At 40.9% G+C, this 21,051-nt stretch overlaps 1 protein-coding gene across 1 annotated transcript in view; it reads right to left on the reverse strand.

The window, feature by feature from the left end:
- The window catches only part of HMCES (5-hydroxymethylcytosine binding, ES cell specific), a 46,955-nt gene that overhangs the window by 25,114 nt on the left and 790 nt on the right, over positions 1-21,051 (reverse strand). The window contains exons 3-4 of the mRNA XM_090285946.1: positions 8,000-8,143; positions 7,009-7,155 (exon numbers count right to left, since the gene is read on the reverse strand). Coding sequence (XP_090142072.1) covers positions 7,009-7,155; positions 8,000-8,143 — 291 coding nt within the window. The remainder of the gene's footprint in view (positions 1-7,008; positions 7,156-7,999; positions 8,144-21,051) is intronic.

A 21,051-nucleotide genomic window follows, 5' to 3' on the forward strand; every position in this document is an offset into this window, starting at 1 on the left:
ATATAAAGAAGACACACTCATCCAGACAGGTAGGAGGCACGGAGCCGGGGTGGAGAGGATGCAGTGTGGTGGCGGCAGCAGTGGCAGCAATGGCAGCAGCAGCAGGCTGGCAGAAAGCGCAGTCACACATTTAAAAAAGTCGAGAGGCACACCTGGGGAGTGTTCCAGGCTCCTCACCGGCCCTCTCAGCTCACGGTCCCAGCACCAGGGAAAATAAAGCCTCATTGCTTCTTACTGTGCAGACCAGTGGGGGTTGGGGCAGAGGCAAAAAATGCAGGTCTCTCAGCAGAGTCTGCTTGTTTAAAGGGACCCCACAATCCTAGAATGTCCGCAGACCCACCCACTCTGGGAACGACGGCCAGGGCAGCAGCTAGAGAGGCGCGAGTCCCACACAGAAGTGAGAGAAGTACCTGGAAAAGGGGCAAGTGCTGACCAAGTGGCATTGTTACTTCTCAGACCCCTCCCCCACATACAGCGCCACAATGTGGTGAAACAGGCTGCCTCTTACAACATAACAGGTGCAACAGCTCTACCTAAGATATAGAGAAAAACAAACACAGGAGCCTGCCAAGATGAGGAGACAGAAAAGTATGGCCCAAAATGGGGAATGGATCAAGGTTCCAGTGGGAGAACTAACTGACGAGGAGATAGCCAACCTCACAGATGAGAATTAGACAACTTTTAACAGACGCAGAATTCAAAACACTGGTGATAAAGATGTTCACAGGCTTGACAGATATGCTTGAGAGTGGCAAACGCATGAGAGAAGTGAAGGCTATGCTAAGTGAGACAAAGGAAAATCCACACAAAACCAATGCTGAAGGTAACGAAACTGAGGTGCAAATCAATGATTTGAAACAAAAGGAAGGAAAAAGTCAACCAGTGCAGAATGAGGAAGAAAGAATTGAAAAAAATGAGGAAAACTTCACAAATTTTGCGAAGGAGTTGGACGTACAGATCCGGGAAGCACAGAGGGTCCCGGGAGAGCTGGACCCACAGGGAACCAAACCAGGACTCATCATGATTGAGATGCCAAAAGTGAAAGATAAAGACAGAGTCCTGGAGGCAGCAAGAGAGAGGCAGAGGGTTGCCTATAGGGGAGTGCCTATAGTCCTATCAGCTGATTTCTCAGAGGACACTTTGCAGGCAGGAAGGAACTGGCAACCACTATTCAATGTGATGAAAGGCAACCTGCAACCAGGATTACGCTATCCAGCAAGGCTATCATTTAGAATGGAAGGGCAGATGAAGTGCTTCCCAGACAAGGTGTAAAGCTATTATTATATGAAATGTCAAAGGAACTTACTTAGGAAAAAGAAGATCAAAACTATGAACACTAAAATGACAACAAATTGACAACTATCAACTACTGAATCTAAAAAATAAAAACAAAATTCAACTAAGCAAACCAGAATAGGAATAGAATCTTAGGTATGGGGAGCATCTGGAGGGTTATCAGCTGGGAGGGTGGAGGGGGAGAAATGGGGAAATGGTACAGGGATTAAGAGGCATAATAAGTTGGTACTAAATAAGACAGGGGAAGTTAAGAATAATATAGGAAAGGGTGAAGCCAAAGAACTTAGATGCATGATCCATGGACATGAAATAAGGGGGGGTGGGATGCTGGAGAGAAGGGGGATACTGGGCAGAGGGGAGCAAAGGGGTAAAAATAGGGACTATTGTAACAACATAATCAATAAAATGTACTTAAAGAAAAAACAGAGGAGACAACTTCTGGCCAAGATGGAGGCCTAGACTGACACGATCCGTCTCCCTCCACAACTAAGAAGGAATACAACTACTGCAAAACAAAAAATAACCAGAAGTTCCAGAAAATAAACAGAAGTCTAAAGTATGAAGTTATAAAGAAGTGGTGCTCATCTGGATGGGTAGGAGGGGCGAAGCCAAGGCCAAGAGATCAAGCTGTGCTAGTGGTGGCAGCAGCGGCAGAATGGCGGTAAGCACTGACACCTGTATTTAAGGGGAGGCAAGAAGTGCCTGGGGAGCACCCCTGGCTAAAGATCAGATCGTCAGCTTGCGATTCCAAGGACGGGGAAGGCAGACCCCCATTGCCTTGGACTGTGAGGCCCGGAGTGGGTGGGGACGGAGGAGGAGGCTCCCAGCAAAGAGTGAATGGCAGGAATCCATCTTGGACCCCCACCCCTACAGAAAATGCCACAGCGTGGTGAGAAGGTTCACCCAGTTGTGACGAATGCATGGGGCTCCGCCCCCTATAGCGTAGGAGGTGTGACAGCCCCACCTAGGAAGCAAAGGTAAACACAAAACTGTCAGGATGGCAGGGATCATGATAGAGATCCTGGTGACACAGCTGACCAGATAGCAAATACCTAATCTAATGGCTCAGCAGATAGGAAATCTTTCTGAGGCACAGTTCAGAGCTTCGGTTATAAAAATGCTTACAGATTAACAGCAGATCTTAAACAAGATACAGAAAGAATGAAGGCTATCCCTGCTGAAATGAATGAAAACACATACAAAACTAGTGGTGAGGGAAAGAAAACCAGGGATCAAATCAACAGATCAGAACATAGAGAAGGAACAAACAGTCAACCAGTGCAGAAAGAGAAAATGAAAAGTGAGGAAAATGAGGACAGGCTCAGAAACCTATGGGATAGCTATAAGGGGGTCAACATCCAAACCATAGGGTTGTCAGAAGGTGAAGAAGAAGAACTAGGAATTGAAAAATTATGTGAAAAAATAATGAAGCATAACTTTCCTAACTTGGGGAAGGAAATAGACTTACAGGTCCAGGAAGCACAGAGAGTTCCAAAAAAACTGAACCCAGGGAGAACCACACCAAGACACATAATCAAAATGTCAAAACTTAAGGATAAAGAGGGAATCTTAAAAGCAGCAAGAGAGAAATGAGAATCACGTACAAAGGGGCCCCAATAAGACTACCAGCTGATTTCTTAAAAGAAACTCTGCAGGCAAGATTGGACTGGCAAAAAATATTCAAAGTAATGAAAAGCAAAACCTAAAACCACAATTACTCTATCCAGCAAAGCTGTCATTCAGAATAGAAGGGCAGAGATTGTGCTTCCAGGACAAAATAAAACTGAACGAGTTCATCAGATCCAAACCACTGTTATGTGAAATGTTAAAGGGACTTGTTTAGGAGAAAGACCATCAAAACTATGAACATTAAAATGAAAACTGTATCACAAAAACAACCAACAGAAGCTAGGGAACCAAAACAAAGGCAAACTAAGTAGGCAACTAGAGTGGGAAAAGAATTATAGGTATGAGGAACATATTAGGGGGAGGTCAGCAAGGAGGGGGAAGGGAGGAAAGGGAGGGAGATGGTCCAGGATTAAGAAGCATAGTATGAGGGAGTGGAGTAGATAGGAAGATGCTGAGAAGAACTATATGCACAACCAATGGTCTGGAGAAGAGGGGAACACTGGAGGAAGGGGGGGTGGTCACAGGGTGGAGGAGAAGAAAGGGAAAAGATATTGGGACAACTGTAACAACATAGTCAATAAAGCATATTAAAAAAACAAACAAAAAAAAGATCAAAATTATGAACATTAAAATGACAACAAACTCGGCCCTGGCTGCTGTTGCTCAGTGGAGCATCAGCCTGTGAACCAAGTGTTGCTGGTTCGATTCCCAGCCAGGGCACATGCCTGGGTTGCACGCCAGGTCTCCAGTTGGGGGCGCATGAGAGGCAACCACACAATGATATTTCCCTCTCTTTCTCCCTCCCTTCCCTTCACTATGAAAATAAATAAATACCATCTGAAAGATAATAATAAAAAAATAGTATTATAAAAAAAAATAAAGACAACGAACTCACAACTATCAGCAACTGAATCTAAAAAATAAAAACAAAATCCAACTAAGGAAACCAGAATAGAAAGAATCATAGATATGGGGATCATTTGGAGGGTTATCATCTGAGAGGGGCGAGGGGAGAAATGGGGAAATAGTGCAGAGGTTAAGAAGCATAATCGTTTGGTGCAAAATAGACAGGGGGACGTTAATAATAATATAGGAAAGGGTGAAGCCAAAGAACTTATATTCATGACCCATGGATATGAACTAAGGGGGGTGGGATTGCTGGAGGGAAGAGGGGTACTGGGCAGAGGCAAACAAAGAAAAAAAATTGGGACTACTGTAACAACATAATCAATAAAATATACCTAAAAAAAAAAAATAAGAAAAAGAAAAGGGCAATGATTCCAGCCCTCTGGTCCAGACTGTTAAATGGCAGGCTTCTAAGTTCCTGAGAACATTTACAATGTATTAAAGTTGCACCATAGGAAGTGATATGCAGTGTAGCAGTTGCATATTACTGGGTTCACTCATCACGGACTCATCTTCCACGGTGCCCAGGGGGCGCTATGGCTAGACCAGTGAGGGGTGATGGGAGGGAGGGGTGCATCTTGGGAACAGTTGTTGGGTGTCCAGAAAATAGGCACTGACTCCATTTGAACTGATGTATTTGAAAAATGAACTTATTTTCACTGCAAAAAAAAAATTTTTTTAAAATAAACCACCACCCCCCAACCAGAAAATAACAAGTGTTGACGAGTATGTAGAAAAACCAGAACCCTCATACACTTCTGGAAGAAACTGAAGGAGGACACAAAGAAATACTTGTTGTATACCAATGTTCAAAGCAGCATTTTTCATAATAGCCAAAATGTGGAAACAAGGCACATGTACCGATAAATGGAGAAACAAAATGTGGTATTATCCACATAATGGAATATTATTTGGAAATAAAAAGGTATGACATACTGATATTTGCTATATGTAGGAACTTTAAAAACATCATGGTAAGAGGCTGGACACATAAAAAGACACATATAGTATGATTCTATTTATACGAAACGTTCGGAAGAGGCAAATTTGTAGATACAAAAAGCAGATTAATGGTAGCCAGAGATAGAGGAAGGAAGAAATGGAGAGAGACTACTCAGTGGGGACAGGGTTTCCTTTTTGGGTAATGAATATATTCTGGATTTAGATAATGGTTATGGTTGCACAACATTGTGAGTATAGTAAAAACCCTGAATTATATACTTTATAATGGTGAATTTTATGTTATGTGACTTTTTACCTAATAAAAAATATTAATCTGAATATAAATAAGAGTGGCATACTGAAATTAAAGGGGAAAAGAGATACCATAAAAATTCTTTAAACTGGTATTTCTTCCTCTCTGAAAACTTCATCTCCACTCCTACTTCCACCTTAGCCTATACCGTTCACTCATGATAGATATGCTCATGAGTACAGGAAACCCCCTAAGTGGGGAAAATAAGTGATCAATAATTATTTGAAGGCTAAATCTCCTGAAAAAGCATCACAATGATTGCCTCTGGACAAACTAACAATCTTTTACCCCAAAACAATGCAACTGACAGAATATTACTGACTAACCACATTAAGGATTAACTATTAGGGATGAAAAAATTTCATTCTGTAAACCAAGGTTAAAGCACCAAGTTAGGGGATCATAAGATTGAAAACATTCTAATTCGAGTTCTCTCCCCAAAACCTAAACAATCAACTTCATACACTGGTTCTTACTATAAAATAGCACACATTCCTGTTTCTTGCCCATACCACTCAGAAGCAAGAGCTTTAACCATTGTATGATGAACGAATGGTCATTAGGTGAAGTAAAAATAGGAGTCTCGGAGAACAAGTTTTTACATTTTCTCTTATGTCTTAGTTTCTTCACCTGAAATGAGAACAACAGTACTTTTTTCATAGCTTTTTTTAAATATATATAGCTTATTAAGTACTAAATAAATACACATTAAGTTCCTAGAAAGAGTACCTGGCTCACAGTATATGTTTAATATTTAACTATTATAATTAAAAGATATTAATTTTTATAGGTTTAACAATCTTTTCCTCTAACAAATCATTCGTGTGTTAATAGATTGGTTACAGAGGGAATTTTCTGAGAGTGAGGCAACTATTGACTATGAGAAGTCCCCAAAATGAGATCACATCATCTGAAGAACAATTAACAAAGCAAACTGCAGTGAGAAAGCAAATGTTTTAGCAGTGTCAAAGTAATAAATCCAATTTTTAAAAACATGTTAGCAAGGCTGATTTGTTTTCACATTCCTTATAATGTTATGTGAACAGGATAAATTTATTATGTGTCTTAAAATGAAAGTTCTATGAGGGAAATGTTGAACATAGAGTTACCATACAACCTAGCAAATCCACTCCCAGGCATAAATTCAAGAGAAATTAAAACACATATCCATACCAAAACTTGTACATGAATGTCCATAGCAGCATAATTCATAACAGTCAAATAGCAGAAACAACCCAAGTGTCCATCAACTGGTAAATGAATAAGAAAAATGTGGTATGGACTATTATTTAGCCATAAAATGGAATGAAGTACTGATACATGCTACAACATAAACCTTAGAAACATTATACTGAGTAAAAGAAGCCAGACATAAAAGACCACATATTATATGATCCCATATATATGAAATGTCCAAAACAGGCAAATCTTGTATAGAGACAGAAAGTGGTTGCCAGGGTTGGGAGGAGCAGGGAGTGAAGAGTGAATGCTAATGGATACAGGGTTTCTTTTGGGGGTGATAAAAATGTTCTAAAACTTTAAATATACTAAAAAAAAAAAATCATTGACTAGCATACTTTAAAAAGGTGAATTATATCTCAATAAAGCTATTATTAAAAAAAGAAATCTAAGAAGAAAAAAAAAAAAACATCTAGCCCTGCCTGGTGTGGCTCAGTGGATTGAGTCACTGTCAGGGCACATGTCTTGGTTGTATGCCAGATCCCCAATGGGGGGCATGGGAGAGGCAACCAAAGGATGTTTCTCTCACACACCAATGTTTCTCTCCCTCTCCTTCTCTCTCCCATCCCCTATCTCTAAAAATAAATAAGTAAATAAATAAAATCTTTAAAATATATATCTATGAGGGAAGAAAAAAATGCCCTTCTTTGTATTAGTTACTCTGAACCTTTCTAAATACTTACTGTAAGTGCTGATGATGATACCTTTTCCATTTTGATTTGGGGGAAGTAGATGAAGTACGGCTGTCTCTGGCTTGTTCTCTGGCATCGCTGCCACTCATAGAATCCATCTGCTAAAACAATACAGCGTCTTCCCTTTCCCAGAGGCACCTGACAGAAAATGTAAGATACGGTCTTAGTGATAGAATCATGTTTCATGGACGAGTTAAAATCTTAAGTTCTATCAAGGTGTAACCTTGGAGCAGTTATTTAAATCCTCTGTACTTCACTTTTCATATGTATAAAGTCACTACTCACACAGATGTTGAAAAGATTAAACAATGTATACAACAGCAATAGCTCTCTAACAAATAGGTACTTATGGTAGCTAGTCTCCAAAGCTGGCTCCCAATTAACCATGCATCCCTGTATTCACATCCCATATAGTTCTCTCCCACACTGATTCTGGGCTGGGCCAACAGAATACTATACAAGTGATGCTGTGCAACTTTCAAGGCTAGGTCACAATGCCTTGCAGCTTCTGCCCTGCCGTCTTGGATCATGAGCTTTGGGTAAGCCAGGTGCCATGTAAGAATCCTGACTACCCTGACAACCCCCAGCAAGGCACATGGAAAGGCTTCCAGTTGCTCTACCCATGCCCACTGGGGTGTCAGACACGTGGGTGAAGAAGCCATCTTAGACATCCAACCCCAGCTGTCATCTGATTATAACTACACAAGACCTTCCAAGTGAAAATTGTCCACTTGAGACCAGGCAACCCACAGAATGTAAGAAATAATATAATATAAATAGTTGATTTGTTTTAAATTGTTAAATTTTGGCATAGTTTGTTACACAGTAATAAATAAAACAGAACTCAACAACAGGGAACACATTTGGGACCTTAAGGGAGGTTCCAAAGAGAACCTTATTTTATTTTTCAGGTATACAAGGCACTAACAGTTCTGTTCAAAAAAAGAACAGAATAGGTCTTTTCCCTAGATAAGCTACCTACTTTGAAGGACGGTTTCTCCATTATGGTATCACTACGACAGTTGCTAGTGTTGAACTGCAGTTTGGAAGGATCGCTTTCTTTGAACCAAGATGGGACCAACCCCCATCGCATGGGAGCAATGATACGCTCAGATGAGTCTGCATCCTGCCATGGAAAAAGGTTAAGATTCAGTGAGGAGATCATAATGAAATTTAAAAAGCAAAATTTAGCACATTACTATTAGTATCAAAATACAAAGAATAGAGAGAAGATTATTAAAAGGGATTCTACTTGAAAATAATTTTAGTGATTTATCACGATATAACTTGTGTTCTTTAGCAATCATATTTATTAAAATCTAAGAGATTCTGCTTGGGTAGAGTAGGGGATACAAAGAGGTTTTGTTCCTGCATAGACTTAATTGGTTCCTACTAAGGGAGCGACATAGTGCTAGGCTCTGCACTTTATGTAGTCCCAGCAGGTTATAGACAAGGATAATACAATGAGGTACAAGCTGTGATTAAGGAATACACAGGGTAATATGGAGGCATATGAAAAAATGCTTAGCCTCAATGGGCTTACACTATAAAATGTGAACCCACAAAGACATAAAAATAGTAGGCTAAGGGCCATATAAGTGGTACATACAATGAGTATCATAGCAGTTCTGTGGAGAGTAATCTGTGAGGGATGAAATAGAGAAGTATCAGCTCCTTAGAAGGGGCAGAAGTGGTGGGGGTAGGATAAGATGGTTCTTGAATTGGATCCCACAAGCTGTATAGGATTTAAACAGAGAAGAGACGGGAGGAAAGACCAGATATGAAGTTATACGAGCAAAGAGACCAAATCAAGAATACGCAAGAAGTGGTTTTGTGCACAAAAGTGTGAGGATACTATTTCTAGGAGGGCCTGCTTATAAGATTGGCTTTTGTTTAGCATCTGGGAAATAAGATTTCCAGTGTTCCCACCTTGCTCTTACGGTTAAGAATGGTTTTCTGTGACCAATTTGTGCAAAAAATGAGGTTTATGCCGAACACCTGCTTTCCTTCTAGGATTCTGGAATTTCATACTTGCTAAGCAGAGTGCTTATGTGACCAGCCCCCAATAAAAACCTGGGGCCCTGAGTTTCTAATGGTTTTCCCCTGAGCAGAAAAACTGCACACGTATTACATTTTTCATTGCTGGAAAAGCAATGTGCTTAGTCTGTCCCTTCACAAGGAGAGAACATAAGAAAGCAGGTATACAAAATTTTCCAGATTCCTACTTGCATTTTTTCTCTTAGTTTCTTTTTTTTAAATATGCTTTATTGATTATGCTGTTACAGTTGTCCCAATTTCTTTTCCCTTTGTTCCCCTCCACCCAGTGACCCGCTTCCCTCGTTGTCCCCCACCACCTTAGTCCGTGCCCATTGGTTGTGCATATAGTTTTTCTCAACACCTTCCTATCTACTCCATTCACTCCTACTATGCTTCTTAATTCCTGTACCATCACCCTCCCTTGCCCCTCTTCCCCCTCCCCACTGACCTCCCTCCCAAATGTTACCCATACCTATAATTCTTTTTCCCACTCTCATTTCCTACTGTTTGCCTTGTTTCAATTTCCTAGCTTCTGTTGTTGGTTGTTGTGATACAGTTTTCATTTTAATGTTCATAGTTTTGATCCTCTTTCTCCTAAACAAGTCCCTTTAACATTTCGTATAACAGTGGTTTGGATCTGCTGAACTCCTTCAATTTTATTTGGTCCTGGAAGCACCTCTGCCTTTCTATTCTGAATGACAGCTTTGCTGGATAGAGTAATTGTGGTTGTAGGTTTTTGCTTTTCATTACTTTGAATATTTCTTGCCAGTCCCTTCTTGCCTGCAGAGTTTCTTTTGAGAAATCAGCTGATAGTCTTATTGGGACCCCTTTGTATGTAATTCTTTTCTTCTCTCTTGCTGCTTTTAAGATTCTCTCTTTATTCTTAATTTTTGACATTCTGATTATAATGTGTCTTGGTGTGGTTCTCCCAGGGTCCAGTTTTTTTCAGAACTCTCTGTGCTTCCTGGACCTGTAAGTCTATTTCCTTCCCCAAGTTAGGAAAGTTATGCTTCATTATTTTTTCACATAATTTTTCAATTCCTAGTTCTTCTTCTTCACCTTCTGGCAACCTTATGGTTTGGATGTTGGCCCGCTTATAGCTGTCCCATAGGTTTCTGAGCCTGTCCTTATTTTCCTCACTTTTTGTTTCCTCTTTCTGCACTGGTTGACTGTTTGTTCCTTCCCTATGTTCTGATTTGTTGATTTGATCCCTGGTTTTCTTTCCCTCATCACTTGTTTTGTATGTGTTTTCATTCATTTCAGCAGAGCTAGCCTTCATTCCTTCCCTGTCTTGCTTAAGATCTACTGTTAGGTCTGTATGCATTTTTATAACCAAAGCTCTGAACTGTGCCTCAGAAAGATTTCCTATCTGCAGAGCTGTTAGATTAGGTATTTGCTATCTGGTCAGCTGCATGATTGGGATCTCTATCATGATTTGTGCCATCCTGACAGTTTTGTGTTTACCTTTGCTTCCTGGGTGGGGCTGCTACACCTCCTACACTATAGGGATGGAGCTCTGTGCACTCGTCACAACCGGGCAACCCTTCTCACCACACAGTGGCATTCTGTGTGGGGGCGGGGGTTCAAGATGGATTCCCACTGTTCACTCTCTGCTGAGAGACCGGGAGTCTCCTCCTCCATCCCCACGCCCTCTGGCCCTCACCGTCTGAGGCACTGAGGGGTCTGCCTTCCCCGGCGTAGGAACTGAGAGCTGATAGGTTTGGCCTGTAGTTGGTGGTGCTCCCTAGGCACTTCTCGCCTCCCCTTAAATACAGGTGTCTGTGCTTACCGCTGTCCCACCGCCATCCCGCCGCCATCCTGCCACTGTCGCCGCAGCTGCAGCCGCCAGCACAGCTTAACCTCTCTGCCCCGGCTTTGCCCCTCCTACTTGTCCAGACAAGCACCACTCCTTTATAACTTCATGTTGGACTTCCATGTAGCTTTATTTTCTGGAACTTCTGTTATTTCTGGTTTTGCGGTAGTTGTAGTCCTTCTTAGTTGTGGAGGGAGACGGAACTTGTCAGTTTACGCCTCCATCTTGGCCGGAAGTTGTCTCCTCATCTTGACAGGCTCCTGTGTTTGTTTGCCTCTGCGTTTTAGGTAGAGCTGTCGCTCCTGTTACGCTGTAAGGAGTAGAGCCTTAGGAATTCGTCAGTACAGGGTGAACTGTTTCACCACATTGTGGTGCTATATGTGGAGGAGGGGTCTGAGAGGGAACAATGCTGCTTGCCCAGCACTCGCCCCTTTTCCAGGCACTTTTCCCACTTCCATGTGGGACTGGTGCCCCTCTAGCTGTTGCCCTGGTCGTCATTCCCAGAGTGGGTGGGTCTGTGGATGTTCCAGGACCGTGGGGGCCCTTTAAACAAGTGGACTCTGCTGAGAGAAGGCAGTTTCTGCCTCTGCCCCAACCCCCATTTGTTTGCACAGTCAGAAGCAATGAGGCTTTATTTTCCCCAGTGCTGGGACCGTGAGCTGTGCAGTCTGGTGAGGAGCTGGGAATGCAACACCAGGGGTCCCTCCTGACTTTTTAAAATGTGTAACTGTGCTTTCCACCAGCCTGCCGCTGCTGCCACTGCTGCCACCACCACACCGTGTCCTCTCCGCCCAAGCTCTTCCCCTCCTACCTGTCTGGATGAGTATTTCTTCTTTATATCTTTGTTTGTTGGACTTCCATGCAGCTTGATTTTCTGAATCTTCTGGCTGTCTCTAGTTTTGAGGTAGTTGTATTCCTTCTTAGTTATGGAGGGAGATGCAACGCATCTCTCTACACCTCCATCTTGGCTGGAAGTCCCCATGGTGATTCTATTTTGTAACCTTTCAATATAATAAAGCTTAACTACTATATGCATTATATGCTAAGTCCTTCTAATGAATCTCCATTAGATTCATTAGTTTTGGGGTCACTAAACACATGGTTGTTCAACTTTTTTTTGGTATTTGTCCCTTGAGAATTTGATGAAATCTAGATTAAACTGCACACATATACTATTCTGCATAGTACAGTATGCTATAGGTTGGAAGAAATGAGTAGTAGAGAGTGCATTTTGGATTCTACTACAATAGCTCAGGGATCTGATGATAAGGATATAGTAGCTCTGGCGACAGTACTGAAAATAAAAGACAACCAAAGGATAGAAAAAAATAAATTTGTGGTGCAATTGTTAAAAGAAAACAGGGATGATTAAGTTTTCAGGCCCAAAAGACTGAAATAATGATGGCACTATTGAACAAAAGATCTGAAGAAGGATTTGATTTGGGGAAAGATCACATGTTGACTTTCTGATAATAGTGGCAAGACTGTGGCAGTTTAAAAAAATGGTCGACAAATCTTTATCATTTTCCCCATTGAGAGCTGGGGTCTATATGACTTTGCAGAATGTGTCTAAGTGACACTATAATGTCTAAGGTTAAATCAGAAAAGGTTTATCAGCTTCCTCCCTATTAGCTCAGACATTGCTGCCATGTAAGAAATTCAACTACCCTGGACTTCCGGCCAAGATGGAGGCTTAGACGGACTCGCTCGGTCTCCCTCTACAACTAGAGAGGAATACAACTACTTCAAAACAAAGGATAACTAGAAATTCCAGAAAATAAAACTACACGGAAGCCCAACGTATGAAGTTATAAACCAGCGGCGCCCTTTGGGCAGGTAAGGGGAGCGAAAGGGGGCGGTGCTGTTTGTGGTTGCACCAGGGACAGCGGCAGGGAGAGCAATCCCAGTGGCAGGGAAGACAATCCCGGCTGCAGTCGAACCCCCGGCAGCTCGCGACCCCAACGCTGGGGAAAGCAGCCACCACATCGCCTTGAACAGTGAGGCCCAGGGGGGGCGGGAGGACGGATCCCGGTCTCCTAGCGGAATAACTGTGTGAATCCATCTTGGACCCCCACCCCCAAAGAAAGCGCCACAGGGCTGCGAAATAGGTCGCGGACAGGCGCCGGTCACTGGGTTGTGACGAGTACACAGGCACTGCCTCCTATTGCCGGCCCAAGAAAACAAAACGCATCTGTCAAAATGAGGCAGACAACTATAGAAATCCCGGTGGCACAGCTCACCAGGCAACAGATGAGGAATCTGACAGATGAACAAATAAGAAACCTGTCAGAGGCTCAGTTCAGGGCCATTGTTATCAGGTGGCTTACAGAATTAACAAAAGATCTGGAAAAAGATGAGAAAGAAGCGAAAAACACTCATAACGAAAGGAACAAAACCACATACGAGACAGATGGTGAGGAAAAAAAATCCAGAGTTCATTTCAACAAACCGGAATATGGAGAAGGAACAAGCAGTCAACCAATGCAGCGAGAGGAAATGGGAAGCAACGATGAGAGGATCAGAAACCTCTGGGACAGCTATAAAAGGCCCAACATAAGAATCATTGGTTTACCAGAGAGCGAGGAAGATGAACTAGAACTTGAAAAATTGAGTGAAAATATAATAAAGGAGAACTTCCCAGACTTGGGGAAAGAAATAGACTTACAGGTCCAGGAAGCACAGAGAATTCCAAAAAAACGACCCAGGGAGAACCACTCCAAGACACATTATAATCAAAATGTCAAAAATTAAAGATAAAGAGAGAATCCTAAAAGCAGCAAGAAAGAAGAAAAGAATCATGTACAAAGGGGTCCCAATTAGACTATCAGCTGACTTCTCAAGGGAGACCCTGCAGGCAAGAAGGGACTGGCAAGAAATATTCAAAGTAATGAAAATCCAAAACCTACAACCACGAATACTCTATCCAGCGAAACTGTCATTCAGAATAGAAGGGCAGAGAAAGTGTTTCCAGGACAAAATAAAACTGAAGGAGTTCATTAGATCCAAACCACTGTTATATGAGATGTTAAAGGGACTGGTTTAGAAAAAGGAGGATCAAGACTATGAAATCTAAAATGAAAACTGCATCACAAGAAACAACAGAAGCTAGGGAATTGAAACAAAGGCAAACTAAACAGACAATGAGAGTGGAAAAAGAACTATAGGTACGGGGAACATATTGGGGGGAGGTCAACAGGGAGGGGGAATGGGGAGAGGGAGGGAGATGATATAGGAATTAAGAATCATGGTAGGAGGGAATGGAATAGACAGAGGTTGAGAAGAACTATATGCACAACTAATGGACATGATCTAAAAGGGGGGGACAACTAGAGGGAGGGGGACCACCAGGTGGAGGGGAGCAGAGGGAAGGGAAATTGGGACAAATGTAATATTATAATCAATAAAACACATTAAAAAAAAAAAGAAATTCAACTACCCTAAAATTGCCCTGCTGTGAAAAAGCCCAGGCTGTGTAGAGAAGCCATATGTGGGTACTCTGGTCAAGAGTCCAGGTTAAGAGCCAACATCAACTGCCAGACAGGTGACTTAAGGTGACTCTACATTAGATGTTGGCAAATGTTTTTATAAAAGGCCAGATATTAAATACTTTGCAGGACAAACAGTCCCTGTTGCAACTATAACTGCTGTTATAGGGACAGAGCATACATATACAATAGATAAATAAAAGGACATTGTTGTGGTCCATAAAATTTCATTTACAAAAATGGTCAGAGGGCTCTAGTTTTCTGACTTCTGCTCTAGATGATTCCAGCGCCAGATACCAAGTCTTTTCAGCTGAGACCCCAGACTTCAGGGAAGAGACAAATCAAACTTCAATGCTTTGTCTTAATTACTTACGATGAACATAATAAAGGTTATTTGAAGTCACTAGAATAAAATCCAAATAGAGCTATTTACTATGTCCAAAAGTGTGTGGATTTAAAGCTTAGGAGACAGGCAGCATGGTAGAGAGACTTTATATATAGTCTAAAATATATAGTATATATTTTAGTATATAGTCAAAAATATACAGTATATATTTATGGCTTTGTGAGTCCATATAGTCTCTGCTGCAATGACTCAAGCAACTGAACTCTGCCACCACTGGTAGTGTGAAAGCAGCCAAAGAACAAATAAATAACTGTGGTTGTGTTCTAATAAAACTTATTTACGAAAACAGGAAGTGGGTCAGATTTGGTCTGAGGACCAGAGTTTGCCAACCTCTGGTATAGAGGAAAAAATAAGACCTTTGTAAGACCCTGATTCAAAAATCCCTTCTCTGCTACTTATGAAGATGGATTAGTTTCAACTTCCTGGACCCTCCTCAACTTTCCTTTTCTGTCAAAATGGAGTGAATACCTGCCTTGCAGAATCATTAAAACATGTGGCATGCCCTGATTGGTGTGGCTCAGTGGATTGAGCGCCAGCCTATGAATCGAAAGGTTGTTGCTCTGATTCCTGGTCAGGGCACATGCCTGGGTTGCAGGCCAGGTCCCTGGTTGGGGGCATGCAAGAGGAAGCCAACTGATGTTTCTCTCTCACATTGATGTTTTTCTCCCTCCCTTCCCCTCTCTGAAAATTAATAAAATCTTTTTTTTAAATATGTGGCATGGATTCCTCCCCCCAATCCTGGGCACTACTCTGCTTAGCTATCAGCTATCACGCCTTTACCCCATTTGTGCTTTATTCTCCCAATAGAAAATTGGGTAGCCCCTATTCAACCCTAAATCTGTCCCTCTTATAACTTTTCCCCATCTCAGGAGGAACTCTCAGGCCTGGGGTGGGCGCAGGTTGATTCAACCTTTGTGCTGGAAGACATGACTTCGTCTTGAACATTGTTGTTGTAAACATATTTGAAAACTACCAATAAAGTTTTGTTTTAAAAATGTGTGACACAGAATATAGATACAAACTGTAGTTTAGTATTTTTAGAATTATAAAGGTGACTGGTAAAGCCATTAAATTTCTTTTTTATTTTTTTATTTAATGTTTTTGTTTCAATCAATTTAGGATAAAGTTCTTAAGGAGTAAATCAAACACAGAATTTAACCCAGGGGTACAAAAACAGAAAAGGAGAAATGAAGGGGAAAGTAGAGTCCAAGAAAAAGTACTTAGAAAAAGTAGAATGAGAAAAGTCAAGGAAGGAATCATCAGTAGTGGTATCTCAGAAGGGTTCCCTTTTGTTTAAAGCTAATCTCTCCACTGTGCTCTTGATAAGATCCTGTCCTGTTTCTTTCAAAATCTTGCCCATGTTAGTCAATCCCCTTTCTACACACACACACACACACACACACACACACACACAGACACACAGAGTCCATTCTCATTATTCACGACAGGTTCTACAATGTTGGTGCAAACACTGAATTTGCGAATACTGAAGTTTTGCTCTTAGGGGAAATACAGGGCTAGTTTCCCATGCGCCTATGGTGACAATATTTTCATTACCTGATTAATACATCACCTTGTTTTATGTGTATTTTTGTTTAAAGACACTTTATTTCATATATATTGTTGATTCATTAATGTTGAATTCATGGCCAACAGCACACTACATTATGCTGGAATGAAGTTTATCTAACACATGTATTTTCTCTGTAAGGCATATTACAACCTTTTTACACTTGGGAATACTACCAGCAAACACTTTAGGTCTATGCTTGGGGACAGTTTATTTGGGGGGGGGGGCAATTTTAAACAGTGAAATCACAAATGCAAAAAACATAACACTAAATAGATTGCAAAAAGGACACTTGTTTATAGTATAATAGCTAAAACAAGAAGGTAGAACTTCCTTTTTTTCTTTGGTTTGTTTTTTAAGAGCTTTATCTTATTCAGTCTCAATTGGGAATGTGTATATCAGGTGACTCAAATTTTCATCACCTGTACTGTCCATGAATGAACATGGGTATTATTTGGGGGGTTACAAATACATGTAGCAAGCAGGCAAATTTGCAAACACAGAATCTATAATGAGGATCAACTATGTGTGTGTGTATTTTTCCTTCTAAGGACAGAGGCAGCCTAGATATGTGTGGAACCTGAGAGAGAAGATACTAAGATGGGCTCTGGGTGGCTAAATAGAGTCAAATTTAAAAAACAGAGCCTAGCAGCCATTTCTATACAGGAGCCTCTCATGCAAACTTCATTTCAGGGAGAAACCTGCATGAAGCTGCCTGCTTCCTGCACAGAACTGCATGCTGGCATTGTGTTTCTGCCATCTGAGCCAGTCCTTATAAATGAGTTCCTGGAATCCTATTTCAACCAATAAGACTGATTTCCCTATCCCATCAGAGCTGCACAGCTATAGCCATCAGCTTCTTCACCCACCAATCAGAGTGGCTCTATTCTGACCAGTCAGAACAGTGGCTTTTGGACCAAAATGCGAGAATTTGGTATCCTCATTTGCATCAGGACAGATCAATCAGGGACCAGGGGCAGGGACTTCTGTCTACTTCTGTCTATATAAGTTAGCTCCCCTCTGGCTCTGAGAGCCACTTTCCTTTCCCACCAAAGACTGAACACTATGTTTACCTTCCTAGAGCTGAAACATCAAAGATGAAACACTGAAGATGTCTTGCTGGAGTGAAGCAGAGCAGACCAGAGAAGAGCAGAGCTGTCTACTTGGAGAGGGGCCTGGTCTCAGGGCCACCAAATAGTTATGTGTTTTTATAGTCATGCTGTGTCATAGTTGAGCTGTTTGCACTGAATAAAGTTTCCTTCTTCACTACATCCCAAGTTGGGGATTCCTGTTGGTGCTGAATTGACACCAGCAACTTTTGGTTGATAACTGTATGCCAAAAGAAAAAAAAATAGTATGTGTGCAGGGTAACTTAAGAAAAAGAAAACCCTGGAAGAAATGTTAGAAGATATAAACCCAAGTGTTCATCTCATCAGGGATAGGAGGAAGAAGAAAGAATGTGTGAAAACACAGGGCCTTTGTAAGCCTAACCCTAACCTTCTCTTCCAGAATCAAATGTGCCTTCTAAGCAGAAGGGACCCTGGCCCAAAGCAGAAATGAGAATACAAGAGATAAATTATATTAATGGCCAACTAAATGATCTCTTATCAGAAATTTGCAAGACAATACCTTTAAACCTGAGGTTTTCAATGAAGGGCAATTCTGACATCCACCCACCCTACCACTATCACCACCAAAACCTGCTGCAGGTGTATGTGTGTGCACATGTTACAGAATGGGGGTGTCTAAACCCCCCCCCTCGAGTTTGCGGCTGGGGGATGGGGAAAAGGAAGCAGCTTTCAGGATGCCTTCACATGCCTGTGGCTGGTGGCTGGTGTCTTTGTTACACAAATGGCTTTGATGCATCCAAGGCCTGGGAAGATGAGAGGGGTCTTGGACCGGGGGATGGTATGGAAAGAGCGCACAGAGCCTGCGTGAGATTCTGTGAATGGTCAGAACTGGGTACTATGCCCACTGCGTCACAGGACGCAGTCAGGGATTTAAAAATAAGCAGCAGACATTTTAACTACACACACCATGCAGCTTTGAAAAGGAAGGAACACCATGTAGCTCTGAGAACACCTTGCGGCTTGGAGAAAGGGGAATACCTTTGTGGTTTTGGAAAGGAAAGGCTGGGAATCCACAAGGTTCTGGATTAAAAGCTGGTGGACACCATAACAGACAAGGCCTCCCCAATCAGAATCGAATGATTGGCAGCTACTGGTAAAGCTGAACTGTGTCTAGAAGTAGGGAAATGATATCTCTAACTTTTCTAAAACTAGCTTGGTTTGGTAAGGGGAGGCTGAACTATGTGTTTGTGGGTGTTTTAAAGAAAATAAGACTTAACAGCAGAAATCCGCAAATAATCTAAATCTATATAACGATTCTTTTTCTTTTCACTAAATTTTGGTATTGAGAGTTATGATTCTGGCGGCGGGCAATCGGGCCCCTAACAAAACAGCCCGTGGGTTCTGTTTCAAAACGGAGAGCCCAGGGGTTCTGTTACACACATGCACATGCAACATCTAGTGAGAATATATGGCAATATCAGGAGACGTTTTGGATTATTATGACCAGGTGATGCACTGGCATCTAGTGGGTAGAGGCCAGTGATACTGCCCAACATGTTACAAGGCACAAGTCAGCTTCCCACAGCAAAGAATTTACCAGCACAAAATGTCAATAGTGCCAAAGTTGAGAAATCCTACTCTTACAAATTACAGGGATCATCTTTAACTTGAGTGTGTTCAACAGATAATTGTAAATCAAACCCAAATGTGAGGCTGCCCTCTACTAGGAACAATCAATAAAAAGTGGCTGCAAAGCCAAAATACTAAAAATATTGCTCAATACTAGTCATCTTTTCCTCTATCTTTTTGAACTGTGACCAGAAGAGCTGGTAGCCCTGGGGTAGATAAATGAAAAAGGAAGCGATTAGCAAACCAGTGGTTTCAAATGCAAATGTTGCAATCTATTCATATGTGCTAGCCGTTGATAGTATGGGTTAAATGAACTGCCAAAATGATTCTAATTTTGCTTTATAATTTACAGGTTTGGGGAAAATGTAACCTCAACTATTTATCAAAATTATGAAACCCTATCAATCTTAATATAATTTATTAGAGATGTGGAATCAAAACACAATATCAATCAGCAAATTCATATCCCTGACAGAAAAGGAGGGCTACACTTGCTAGGGTCTCCACCTGCCCCATTCCTAATTCTGGGAAGCATCCACCTGGGAATCATCCACTGAAGTGGGGACAGTGGTCTGGACCTCAGACCTCAGATAGAGCTCAGTCCCAGCTCTATCCATCACTGACTGGGTAACCTAGGACAAGTCACAATCTTTCTGCTCTTCTGCCTTTACATCTGTTAAACAAATTTTTCTTCCAGCTAACAGTAATTCTATAATTCTAAAGAGGTGGTACAAAAAGAACCAAGGCTAATAGAGTAAATCTCACTCACCTAATCCCTCTCTTTTCACTTCAAATGACACCTTCTTTTGAAGCACGTTTTATTGTTTCCTTTCAGTAAAGGTTTCCTTTGATATTAATTTTATTTTGATTATCCTCTCATTAAAAAAAAAAAAGCTTTCTTAAACGGCCCAAGAATAAATTTTTTTATGTAAATAGCTTCATTTAACCAAAAAGGTCAATATTATTTGTCTGCGTACTTCAAAATAATGTGAGCCCTGTAATGTAGAATGAGTCTTTTTTGACAACCACATTATCACAAGAGTTCTGAAGAATATATAGCAGTGGTATAATCTGCTTTATAAAGCGATTTAAACATTATGGATCAAAAAGAATAAAAATCCAGCATGGAAACAATCATGTTTTTACCAACATAGCAAAGATATTTAATATTTAAATTTTTAAAAAGACATGGAGAAACTATTAATTTCTGGAATGAAGCATTTTTATCACACATATGCTTGTAATAAAAATAAAGCAAAGAACCAAAACATGATTATATATTGGTCACTCCACTATTACAATAGGTAAATACTATAAACACAATGAATGCAATTAAACTTCTGATAACCAAACCAAATACATCTATTTCTAACTTTAGTAAAAGATAAACATAAAAATATTAAAAAGACAAGCAGAATATAAACTTCAACTGTCAAGGAACATCAGAGGTGTTCTGGATAAGCTAGTCTTAATTCTGCTTTAGGCCTAGAGATTCTGATTCAGCACAACTGGTAAGGGACATGGAAATCTTTTTCTTTTTCTTTTTTTAAAGATACTCAAATGACCCTGATGGTCAGTGAAGTTGGAAAAATGCTGTCTTAAAAAATGTATTCAGATACAAGGGTCATATAAGTTTGACATGCATTATGGGTAGTACCTTGTATAAAGAAGGCACTTAAATTGAGCTTGAAGGATAAGGAATCATCTTCCAAGATTAGAAGATACCAATAAAACTCATTTCAATGAGGCCCAGAGTGGTTCTCAACTGTGGGCAAAATAAAGACTTTTTTAATGTCACCTCAGAGGCTGAGCATACACACCAAACTAAATACAACACGGGTCTGAACTGCATGGGTCCATTTATATGCGGATCTTTTGTAAATGTACTTTCCTTATAATTTTCTTAATAACACTTTCTTTTCCTAACTTACTGTATTGTAAGAATACGGTTTATAACACATGAAAATGTGTTAATTACTGTTTGTGTCATTGGTAAGGCTTTCGGTCAACTGTAGGCTATTAGT

Source organism: Furipterus horrens, unplaced genomic scaffold (assembly GCF_987537825.1).
Source record: "Furipterus horrens unplaced genomic scaffold, mFurHor1.1.pri manual_scaffold_8, whole genome shotgun sequence".
Taxonomy (NCBI): Eukaryota; Metazoa; Chordata; class Mammalia; order Chiroptera; family Furipteridae; genus Furipterus; species Furipterus horrens.